This window comes from Neodiprion fabricii, chromosome 2 (assembly GCF_021155785.1).
Source record: "Neodiprion fabricii isolate iyNeoFabr1 chromosome 2, iyNeoFabr1.1, whole genome shotgun sequence".
In the NCBI taxonomy this organism is placed as follows: domain Eukaryota; kingdom Metazoa; phylum Arthropoda; class Insecta; order Hymenoptera; family Diprionidae; genus Neodiprion; species Neodiprion fabricii.
The window spans coordinates 27,318,436-27,330,318 of NC_060240.1; the positions used below are offsets into that span (position 1 = coordinate 27,318,436).

The window sequence follows — 11,883 nt, forward strand, 5'->3', positions numbered from 1 at the left end:
CGTCCTGAATCTGATAAGCCTGATTGGATACTTTGAAAAGTAAAGATGGAACTGCGATGGTGGTAATTAAAAATTCCCGGTACTCGTTATAACGCAGACGAGGATCGAACAAAGATCAAACGATTTTCTGCAAGCTTTCAAGTTCTGCATTTCTACACGATTACAAAGCTCAATTACTTCGGTGCATGGATATAAATTGAATAATTAGTCGCGAATCGAAAAATTTACTTTGAGCTTGAAGCTGCACGATCGTCTCAACGAGCTGAGAATTTCAACGCGAAAAGAGAGCGGTGCACTAGACTAATTAAAAGAAAACCTAGCCCGCGAAATTACAGCGTCGAGTGTTTTGAAATACAAAAAAGTATGATTTTTACCACGCCGTGCGTGTTTTAGACGTCTTGAACCGGAATGGGAATAAATTGAACCGCCTTGCTGCGTCGGAAAATGAGACGGAAAGCTGGAAGGGGAGAAATTAAAAGACTAAAAAAGAGGAAAGAGAAGACGACAAAAATTAGGAGCGCTAAACGCTGTAGCGATTAAAATAATTAAGAGGGAGGGCGAAGGTCGGGAATGAATTATAGGAAGGACTTCCGGGCTGCAGGAAGGGGTGGTTTTCTTCAAATTCCTTTCGGCGCGGGGCGGTAAATTACGTTTAACTTGTAGCTGAGAACCAATTCGTTCTCTCGTTTCGAAGCCAACGACGATTTATACCACGGGGTGGTCCAAGAAGGTGTTGGCCAGAGCCAAAGACCTTCCCCGCGGATAAACGAGAAGTTACCGCGCCTATTCCCCTCGGCGAATTCGGAATGCGCCTTCGGGCGTTGGTATAAACAGATATCTGCAGACGTATGAATTCATTTGTTACGATAGAATGTGGAAAAACGTCAGGCCCGATAAAGTACAATCTTTTATTGGCATATTCCTGCCCTATGGGCCCCGAAGCACGCGCGTATAAAGATGCGATGTCTGGGAGACATTTCACCCCTAACCGACCTACGTCTGACCCTCACCATCGGCGATTTTATTTATTTACAGTCTACCAAAAAAACCATCTCGCGTTGAGTTTTAGATTTTTTCGATCACGGGTTGGATTTTTATTGCATCAAAAAACACAGAAATTCAATTTTTGTACGAATAGCCTTGATTCGTCGATTGGTTTCAAATTTTTCTCATCAATTCTTTGTTACAAAATGAAAATTTTTCGAGCAAGATGGTAATGGGCAAGCTTTTGGATTACAAGCTACGGGCGAAAGAAGTATCTAATTAGAGAGTAAGAAAAATCGAATTGAATTTAAATTTGAAAAGTGCGAATCTGTATTTTGCTTCGTAGGTAAGAAGATACCAATAATATCGGTATAATAAAATGATCGCGAAACAGGATTTCCCGGTTCATTTTTAACTAACAATTTTGGATGTTAGACACCATTTCAGGGTTCATTAATCGATAATTTAACTGAATCAACTTTATTCGTTTCGTCACGAAAATGACCGAACTGAGAGAAATTTTTAGTTCCGGTTTTTTTTTTAAACATTTTTTTTAACGATACCTGTTCTACCGAATCTTCCTAGTTACCGTAACAAATGAAATTTTTCGTGTAAGATTGAAGGAGTATTCGCGTCAACTCTAGGTCACCGACACGTCGCTCGGAACTTGACTTATCGACTTTCTAATCCGTAGCCTTGCTCGTCCCATGCGAGATCCGGCAAAATTTCAGACGTGTCTTTCGCAGCAAGTTTCGAACGAGATAGCGGTAAATAATTTGGTCAGTCGAATTGCGGGGGCGTGATTCGGAAATTTTTCGGAAGAAACTCGGAGCCTCGGGATATCGGCGGGTGAAATAAATTCCCGTGGTAAAATTTATCCAAGTTAAGCAGACCGGTGTTTGTTTTCTAAATTGAAATTTTTGACCGCGAAAATCTGCGCAATTAATGCATCAACCCGTTTCAACCCCGGACGGGGTTAATAATTAAGCTGAATAAACCCCGCGAGGCATTATATGTACTTAACCAATTTAAAAAATACACCTTAACCTTGCGGCTTATCGCGGGATTATCCTCGGAGCTCGAGTTGAGCCCTTCGGTTGAAATATTGTAACGAATTAATATTCTACTTCACCTTTTGCTATTCGTTCGTTCATCGCTCGTGCGCCTCGGCCAAGACTCGATAATTGCAACCCGCGAACGAAGTCGAATGAAAAATCGATCCTTGATCGTAATAAAGTATCCCATAAGCGGAGAAAAAGAAAGAAACTCTTGCAAACTTGCACGGCGAAGCGAAGACGGAGCTTATTCTCTCGTTTTCTGCGGGCACAAACGGAACTGCGGAACCGCAACGGGGCAAAAACAATTCCCCGTTGTAAACGGAAACTGAACGAAGGAGTTCGGCCCGGGAAGTTTGTCGATTTGCACTTCCGATCGATCTCCAAGCTGAGCTTGTTCCGGGATATTCGATCATATCACGATCATATTTAATCACGTAGTTTGAGCGAAGTTTTAGCGAACACGCGTACAGACACGTAAACGTGGAGTGTTCCATCTCAATTACGTGCACAGCTGTGGCGTGTAAAGTATTTCATTTTCTACGTTTTACATGTTTTTTTTTTCCCCAACCTTTTTTCTCTATTACCGTAAAGCCGCCAGGATGACGGAGTGCCAAAAATTGAATGAAAAGTTTTCGTTATCAAATTACAGCCGTTGATTTTAGAGCGTGTAAAATTCAATTTGTGGTTGAATTTCAACAAATCGTACAATTTTTTTTCTTACTGTGAGCGTTTTTACACGCCGGTATCACACGTACGAAAGACAATAATTTTCACAATTTACCATCAAACAAAGAATGTCGGAGTTCTTTGACTAAAATCTACCTCTAGTATCGGACAATAAATATTGTTCGACGTGTATAAAATTTTTCAAATCGATATGTCGAAGAGTCGCGTCAAACGCGCATACGAATATCGTTTGAGAAAATTCTTTCTTTCAGCATATATCAAAGATGAAAAACGTCGAGTCAAAGAGTTCGAAATTTCGAAAGCAAGATTTTCTTCTCATATTTGTTTCGAATAAGAAAGAAAGAAGAAGGCAGCAAGAAAAGAAAAAACAAAAAAAAACCAACAAAGAATCCGAAGAGGCAAGTGTCGACGGCTGGTATAAGAATCGAGATAGAACTCCTCGTACATGTGAGCGTTCAATAACGCATTACGATCTTTTCTTATGAATATGTTATCAGTTATACCGTAAAACAACCGCGGGTCGTTACCCAAATGGAAGATTCATCGGCCGGGAAGTTTGATCGGTTTTCGGTATACATACACTCGTGAAAAAAGGAAAGAATGGCGCGTGTGCGATAAAATTTATCGAGTTCAGTTTTCAAGCTTCATCGGGACAATCTCTGCCTGATATTTAAGCCCGGCATATCTCGTGCGTTAGGATGTTTGAATTTTCTTTACATTCCGTCTCTGCGTTTTTCGAGCATTAAAATTTTATCGTCAACCACGCGTGTCTTCCGCGCGTTTCTCCAAAATCGTAATTACGCGTACGAAAATATGGACAGCCAAGAAACTGCTCGAGATGATAATTCAAGTGCAGAGAATATTCAACGCTGCAACGCGTAATTACGCGTCGACGCCGCATCGTTCATTAGGTGTATTCAACGCTCTGCGTTACCTCGTGTTCACCTATGTACATATATAACTATACCGAATTCCGAATTAGACCAAGCCACCCGATTGGCGAAACCAAAAACTGGCTCGATTAGCATTTTCAGGATTTGCATGGCAATGAGAATCGCGGTGTAGGCGATAGCAGGCAGTTGCATGGGTCTACCTTTCACCTGCATGGCTACCTAATAACGGCGTGAGGTAAACATACATAACCTCTGTGTATAAAGGTACTTTGATATAAACATGTGCGTAGGGTGAATCAAAAAAACTAAACTATCTAATCTGTGGTCTTGAAAGGACCTATTTACTGACAGAATAAAATTCTCCAGTTTGCAAAAATTTGAAATTTCCCATTTAAATAACAGGCGAAAAATTTATTTTTTATTAAAAATGGTATAACTTTTGAACCGTTCGAGATAAAAAAAATGTCAAGGCATATTCTTGTAGGGTATTAAATTCTCTAAAAAAAGACCTCCGAGTCGCTAGACTCAAAAATTCGCGTACTTACGGGCCGTGAAAGTCGAAGAAAAGCTGATATATGCAGTTTTAGGGCTCTACGATTGAAAATATCCATGCTAAATGAAAAAACTTGAACTCAAATGAAACTAGATTCGTCAAAGGAGTAGAGTTTCGACTCGTTTATTTATTTTTTATTGCACTTTCAAACGTAAATAATCTTTTTAACCGTTGATAAAACTTTGTTTGTTACAATTAGGATATTGCTGGCGATGTAGATGCACCACTTGCGAAACAAATTGCTTTTGTTTTTCATTTTTCGATAAAGTTCGATTATTATTTTATATTATCGCTATACTCCATATTTCCGCGTTTCTTATACTTTCACGGCCCGTAAGTATACGAATTTCAAGTCTAAAAAATCAGCTCCAGAGTCTTTTTGTCAGAGAATTTACTGCCCTGGAAAAATATGCTCGGAAAATTTAATTAATTCAAACGGTTCAGTAGTTACAGCATTTTTAATGAGAAACAAATTTTTTGCGTGTCATTCAAATGGGAAATTTCAAATGGCCAGCGACACCTTCTAAAATTCAGCTGAAAATTTTTCCAAACGGAACAATTTCTTTCTCAGTAAATAGGCCTTTTCAAGACCATCGATTCGACAGGTTGGTTTCTTTGGCTCACCCTCGTGTGCATGTGAATCCACCGAATTCCAGGACATGCATAAAAATTGGAAACATTATTATAATATACGCGCATCGAATTACGCTTTATAGATGATAAAATCCCAGCGAATATGTCGCATTACATGGCATATCATATTTGAGGAATAGATTATAGCTCAAGGCTGTTTTGCCGATGTTTGTTTGAACAGCCTGTTCGCTTTCGGAAACAAGTAATAATACACTCAGGCGGCACGGGTGGTTCCCCGTTTCGCGATATCTTCGATTTAACGACGACTGTCGAACGAGCGCCGAGACTTTATTTCCTGACCATGTTCGGTAGGTAGACGGTTTTACACGTACCGCGATTTTCTTCCAATTTGACCCCCTGTCAGCATTTGTCAGAATTTTATTTTTCTTCTTCACAACGGTATATTCATTCCAACGCAACAGTCCCATATTTTACAAACCTTCCTAACTGCGGTTATACATTTTTGTCGCACAAATAATTGACACTCATACAAATTTCTGTTTTCGTCTTAGTTTCTCTCTGGAATCTTCCATTTTCAATTCTTTCGTTTCTTATTCCGCGAAGCAATTAGTATATAAATATAGGCACAGGTACGTGTGTATTACACATGCACAGCGGTAAGACTAGCCGAGGAGTTTCAAACCAATTTAAACTCCAATTACCAAACTATACGTGTAAAATATCCCTGTCCCAAGTTGTTTAATTTACGATTATCCCAATCCCAATCTAGTTTTCCGTCTACCGTGACTTTGTCCTCCAGCTTCCCGTTTCTCTGTGCGTATCTTGGATAAAAAAAATATCCCTCATAAAGACAAATAAAAAAAATAAAGAAAAATCGTCTGAAATATGTTGTAACGCCGCGCTTCGGTGATCGCGAAGTAGGACAGAGTTGAAAAAAAGATACAAGAATTTTGATACGTCTCATCCGGTGTAACGCGAAGATTAAATTAAAATTCAACCATCACGACGCGTCACTTTTGCGTTTGGCTCTGAATAAGCGCGCGTGCAGCGAAGTAAGATAATATATCATCGTAATACAGTGAAATTTATCACAAAGGAGAAAGCTTGCGGCACTCACCAATCGCAGGTCGCCCTCGACGTCCATCCGCCGGTTCCGCTTGACGAAGTCAGGATTCCGGGACTTCGGCTTTTCGACGGCGTCCCGAATCAGTGGATGTTCGACCTCGAGATCGCTGTCGTCGGAACTCTCGGACTCTCGGCCGAGACGTTTGACTTCCATTTTATTTGAAAAAAGTCAATCGCACACTCGGAAACCGCAGCCTGCAGCCTGCAGTTGTGCACAATCACTTCCACGACACAGACGCGATCCAGAAATAGCATTTGCAGAGGCTCTGCAATCACTCCGAGTCTGTTCCGCGATCGCTGGATCGCAGTTCGGCACTCTCCTTGATCGGAGGGAGTTCGGAATTCCGCGTCTTCGCGATTTGTGCTGAAAGCTGAATCAATCGTTGCCTTGGAATAATTAGGCACCGTTTAATCGCACGGTGAGTGTGTGTTTCAAATGAGTTTCTCACAATGGACTGCTAAGGCAATTTCATCGCGATGAACGCGTTCTCTAACGTGCCAGGTGAACGGGCAGATTTCCACGTTGAAGAATCGATCGATTTTATTACCGACAACGCTGAATCGGTTTGACTTTAATCAACCGATTAATCGATGCACGTTTTACTCGAATCCAAACATCAAACACTCTTTTCACGGTTGACTCGCTGATTATTTACCGCAAATTTCGTCGTGATAAAATTGGCTAAACTTACGGATATCGCGATGTTTGGCACGGAGCGAGGATTTCCAGCGCTCGATTTGACTCTGCAGAGAGTTTTCGACTACGTATCTATGTATGTGTGTAGGTACATACATACAGCAAAGGAACTACTCTGCCGAACTTTACACGCCGCGAGGATAATCTTTCAACTAGGTATATCTAGCACGAAAGTACGACGCGACTGCAAACTTCGCGAAACTGTTACGTATAAATTAACTGACAACGAGGTTTGACTTGGGCCGCTCTTATCAGTTGTCCGCGTGAAAGGCACACGCGCGCAACAATTCTACACGCGTATACGTGCATCGAGAACTCGCCAATAACGTAAAAGGAGCCGATATTTTTTCAGGAGTACGTATACATATGTATCCGTGGTCTGATCGACGGCAGTTTTTACGCTTTATTTATGTTACGTACCAGCGATTGCAATAATGACAAGTGCCGTTCAACTACGAAATATTGTTTCATCATTGTGAATGTATGCATCGGTGTAAGAAAAACATCGTTCCGGTGCATAAAATACAGTGAACTGCGAATACCGAAGTATTTCGTCATTCTAGCAATTGAATGTATGAGCGGCTTATGTATGATATGACAATTTCTAACGCTCTGGAAGAAGATAAAAAATATCTGAAAATCTACACAGGTTCACAATCGAGCCGTTTCTATACGTACATGTACAAAAAATTACTCATTTCGTCGAATAAGAGTGTTCAAAAAATGAACCGATACCCATGCATGTAACTTTACCAAAGCTCTGACCGCAAAAGATTTCATTATCTCAGGTAAAACTGGCTTGGAATTCAAATATTGTCTTTTCGCTCGCAAGTGTTTCGAATGAAAAAATTGCGTGAGCTTTTTGTACTGAGGTTTATTTTCATCAATCAGACCCCGATGTCGCGGGTTTCGAATTCTTATCCGCAGCCACAGATTGGGTTAAATACAAGAGTGTTCGCTGTATATTATGCAAAGTTGATAAATGATTCTAAATGTCGCAAGAACGAGACCGTCGGGGCAGGAATATCCGTCAATCCGAGATATCTGTACGTTTGAAATAGAACCCGAAAATCCATGTATCACCTCGGCCTTGGAAACCGGGGATAAAAGCTCCAGTTTAAAAGCTCCGAAGGGGAAACTTTAAAAGAGTGACAGAATACCGCGCGGTTCGTAAAACGTGAATTTTTAACCACCGAACACTTTGGCAGATGTACGCATAGGCATGAATCGTGGTTTGTCTTTCGGCATCATGTTTTTCCTCTGTACATTCTATCACTCGACACACAGCGATATTATAAAAGCAATCGTTCAACACGAATAATTTGTTGGTATGTAAGTAATATTTGATCGTTTAAGAACGTGAATTTACGCCCACAATTTCAGAATCCAAAAATATGCATACTCAAGTGTGCAAATATTATAAATGCATACACGTACAATATATAAACAGCGTGAAATATAAACACGTGACCTTTTCTACGTTCTGAAATTTATCATTGTTGGTTATTTTTACAGAACAGTCCGCAACCGTATGAGGTTTACCGTTTTTCTTTACTGGCATATAATTGCAGCTGGCAATACGGCGGCCAAGAGATACGAGAAAAGTTGAACTGACGTCACCAAAGCGATTGCGAATGTCCCATCGGTCAGCTGCAGCGGTGCAAAGACTACGGGAAAGTCCCGAATTGTCTTACGGTTAAACTTTCGATGAAAAAATTCCCACGAGCAGTGGGAGGAAAAGCAACAGTATACAAAGACTGAACAAAGAAATATATGTAAATAGAGAGAGAGAAAGCTTTTACGGTGTATACTCACGGTAAAAGTTGAACGAAATCGACAGTTTGAAAAATAATTTTCGCACACTGAATCGTCCACAAATTATTCCCACCCAGGCATACGCTCGGTCTATAATTTCCTATGTGATTATGTGTTTGTTGAAACCGTTCGAGTCCGTCGCGACTGTTACACACGTGCCCAATACTCATGCAAAGTACTACAGTAACCGGTTACTATCTTTACGATTCCTTTCCGAGCACTGTAGGTACGTATGGTTCACGTCTCACCGTCGGAACTGGGTCGTCTTCCAGTCCACGTGTCTTCGACAGAGTGAGAGAGAGAGAGCGAGACAGAGAGGGGGGGGGGGGAGGTGAGAGGTGAACGGATAAATAGATTACTGCAGGTGCATGAATGGCTCGTTTGGGTATTTCCTCGTTCATCTTTAGAGACCTACGAGACAATCGCACTTCGTTAGTGGGTGAAAAGAAATTGGGCCTTTTATCTGTTATGCGAATGTGTACAACAAGACGATAACAAATAGAGATATCGAAGACGAAGCTATGAAAATCGTACCAACAACTTGCCAACAACTTGTGGTTGTGGTCTTCGGAGGAAATGATCGTTCGAATGACAAACAGGCTGGATGAACGTTTATAATCCACCGTATAATCGAAACAATGTTATAATATCATGATAATATCACTGACATTTGGATTGATTTATACAATTAATGTTATTCCGGCGGGTTTTGTGAAATGATTTCTTTCACAAGTAAAATGTAAAAATAGACAATTTTGGCCGCCAGGTGAAAATGAACAAAGGACGCTATGTCTCAATGATTTACGTGCATAGTTGGGGAATGGCGAACCATTTTTCCGCTAGTGGGTAAAAACTGTTCACTAATAGTGGAAAAATGATCCGCCGGTTCTCAACTAGCGCTTCATTCGTTGAGAAGTAGCGTCTTTTGTTAATTTTCAGCAGATGACCAAAATCGCAAAACTTTGAATTTTTATTTCGAAAAATATCGTGGGCAATATACTTTATGAATAATTGCAGGCTTGTTTAGAACACACGCGTCGCATCTTTAACGAGGCCGACAGAACCGTGAAATACGACAAAACTGACGACACGGTCCAATCCGCGCGTCGTGTCTGCTCGGATGATTCTAACGAACTGCTTGAACGTCAGGACAGATAACTGACCAGAGTCGATTAACACGCTGCGGCAGCTTGTAAGCAGTGATAATTCCGAAAATACATACATAGAATCTGTAGTAACCGTCAATAAGCCTTTGTAACGTGTAACTTGGTAGGCATAGGCAGCATCGATGTCCGTACAGACGCTATGTTGAACTGGTATGCAATCGTGAAACCGTAGCTCCAGGCTGCACGTTGTCGTTTCCGAGAGCTTAAAGTTCATCTGAAAAATAAATAAATCCAATCATACACTGGATTCCGGTTGAACACATATTCGTACACTAAAGCTGACTGGAGTAACGAATAATCTCTTTTCATCTTCAATCTCATGAATAATAACTCGGACATTAGTGAATTATGGAGTAAGATTAAATTCTATTATTCCATACGAATTTTAACTTGACAGAGATATATCTTTACTGCAAAGAGAAATGAATCTTGTCAATATAAACAAATATATAACTAATTTCATTCATTTAAGTAAAAACTTGTTTGTATAAAGCTTATCGACATATTTTGTTACACATATAAGTATGCTAAATTGATTTATATACTTTATATTGGGTAACTACCCGTTTTGTGTTCAATAAATAAGTAAATAAATGAATAAATCGGTGATACATTCGACGTGAAAAATTTGAGAATTCGTTACACCATTTGCGTACCTCGGTGTCGACGATCAACGGATCGTCCATTGACCGTTGGAACGAAGCTTTTCCAAGCAGTCGGAAAGGTCGCTCTGTAATCTTTCACCTCCATCCAGACGCTCTCAATTAATTGTTTACGCTTGCTTTAAACAGCGTTTTGTTTATCGACCCGGGCGCAGCTGAACTCTCCGTTGTTCCCGGCCTTCCTGGCTCTGCCGGCTGCCGTTCTACTTCTTGTCATTTGAAATTCGGATATTTCTCTCGGGCGTCGAGGGTTGTATATACCTACATATATACCCACCGGCCGGTCCTTTCACCCTGACGATATTTATCACAGACGCGGGGCACAATGAGCGAGGCTCCAGAACTCGCTTAGGAATGAAACGAGGGCCAGAAGCTCGCGGATCAGGCAGTCACCGAGAGAAGGAGGATCTCCCCTATTTTGGATAAAAACATTCAACTGCCAAACGTAAAAACACTCCCTTGACGCGCGGCAACATCTCTCCCGAGAGCAAACGGGAAAATTTTACGACCATAGACGCCTATCCCGACAACGGATATCCCGGGCGATAAATATGTTTCATCGGTCGGCCAATTCGACGGAATAATTATACGAAAGAAAAAATCGTCACTCAATTGTTTGCCACACACGTCGAGGGCGGGAAAATTTGAATGCCTACCTAAATTCCGCGTGACACGCGCAAGCGATTGGAATCGTTGTGAGAACAATCTGAGCGGTTAAAAAAATCGGAGAAAAGTTTAATTTCACTACGGGTTTTACGTCTGTGCGTCGTTTGTAGAGTGATTTATAACGCGAGACAAAACACACGGAGCTTCGATGTCCAGTATCTCCTGCAATGCGGGCTGTTCTGCGCTTCTCTGCTCGAGCCTTCGCCATGCAGCATCCCACTTGACCACAATAAAACAATTCAGTTTCTGCTCAGCTCCGTCGTGTTCCATCCTTCGCAGCATAACGTTATCAGGTTCATATGTTTGATGTAACCGACCAAAATACATACGTGTCAATCCAACAAATCATTATCCCCGCAGTATTCTAGGATTAGATTCAACGGTCATCGGTTAGGTTTTGTTTATTGAGATTGACTTAGTTTCGCGCTCGGCCGACTATGGTGCTGTAGGTTTTCCGGCGCTGCCAACATAACTGTCTAGTGTAAAAAATTAGCCCTCTCAGATTCATTGTCCCCAAGTGTACATACATGATTGCGGTATGTGCTGGTGTAATTAGGTGCCTCTCGTTTTACGACTCTCTCGCTGATTATACCTCCTCTCTATTTTCACCTGTGAGAAAAAGGAGCGGATTGCAATACACGTGTGCCACATGCACAATTGTCAATGTCCACGTAACCTTGTATGCATTTCAGGTGAAATACGTACGTGTACGTACGTATATAGGAATAAAACCCTCATTGCACGGAGGCGGACATGATAATAATAATGATGATGATGAAAATAATAATAAGGGACGAAACTTGAAACGAGTCGGTATATTATGCAGCACGCCAACTTTTCAAGCATGTTGAAATTGAGTGATAAAAATGTGAAACGCGGGAGCGCACAACCAGCGCAGCAAGCAACGACTCGAGCTAGAGCTGGACCAAAAGTTTTGAGACGGAAAAGTTAAAATGGCGTACACGCCATCGTTATGTTATAAC

General features: G+C 41.1%; 1 protein-coding gene across 3 annotated transcripts in view; it reads right to left on the minus strand.

Moving 5' to 3' along the window:
* LOC124174945 (venom dipeptidyl peptidase 4) overlaps nucleotides 1-9,707 on the minus strand; it is a 207,678-nt gene extending 197,971 nt beyond the window's left edge. Inside the window, exons 1-2 of one of the 3 annotated variants that reach the window (XM_046554627.1) lie at nucleotides 9,629-9,707; nucleotides 5,887-6,265 (exon numbers count right to left, since the gene is read on the minus strand). In XM_046554627.1, coding sequence (XP_046410583.1) covers nucleotides 5,887-6,048 — 162 coding nt within the window. In that variant the 5' untranslated portion in view covers nucleotides 6,049-6,265; nucleotides 9,629-9,707. Of the gene's footprint in view, nucleotides 1-5,886; nucleotides 6,266-8,406; nucleotides 8,650-9,406; nucleotides 9,522-9,628 lie in introns of those variants that run through there. The other 2 variants (XM_046554628.1, XM_046554629.1) reach the window with 2 other exon arrangements.
* Nucleotides 9,708-11,883: the final 2,176 nt, after the last annotated feature.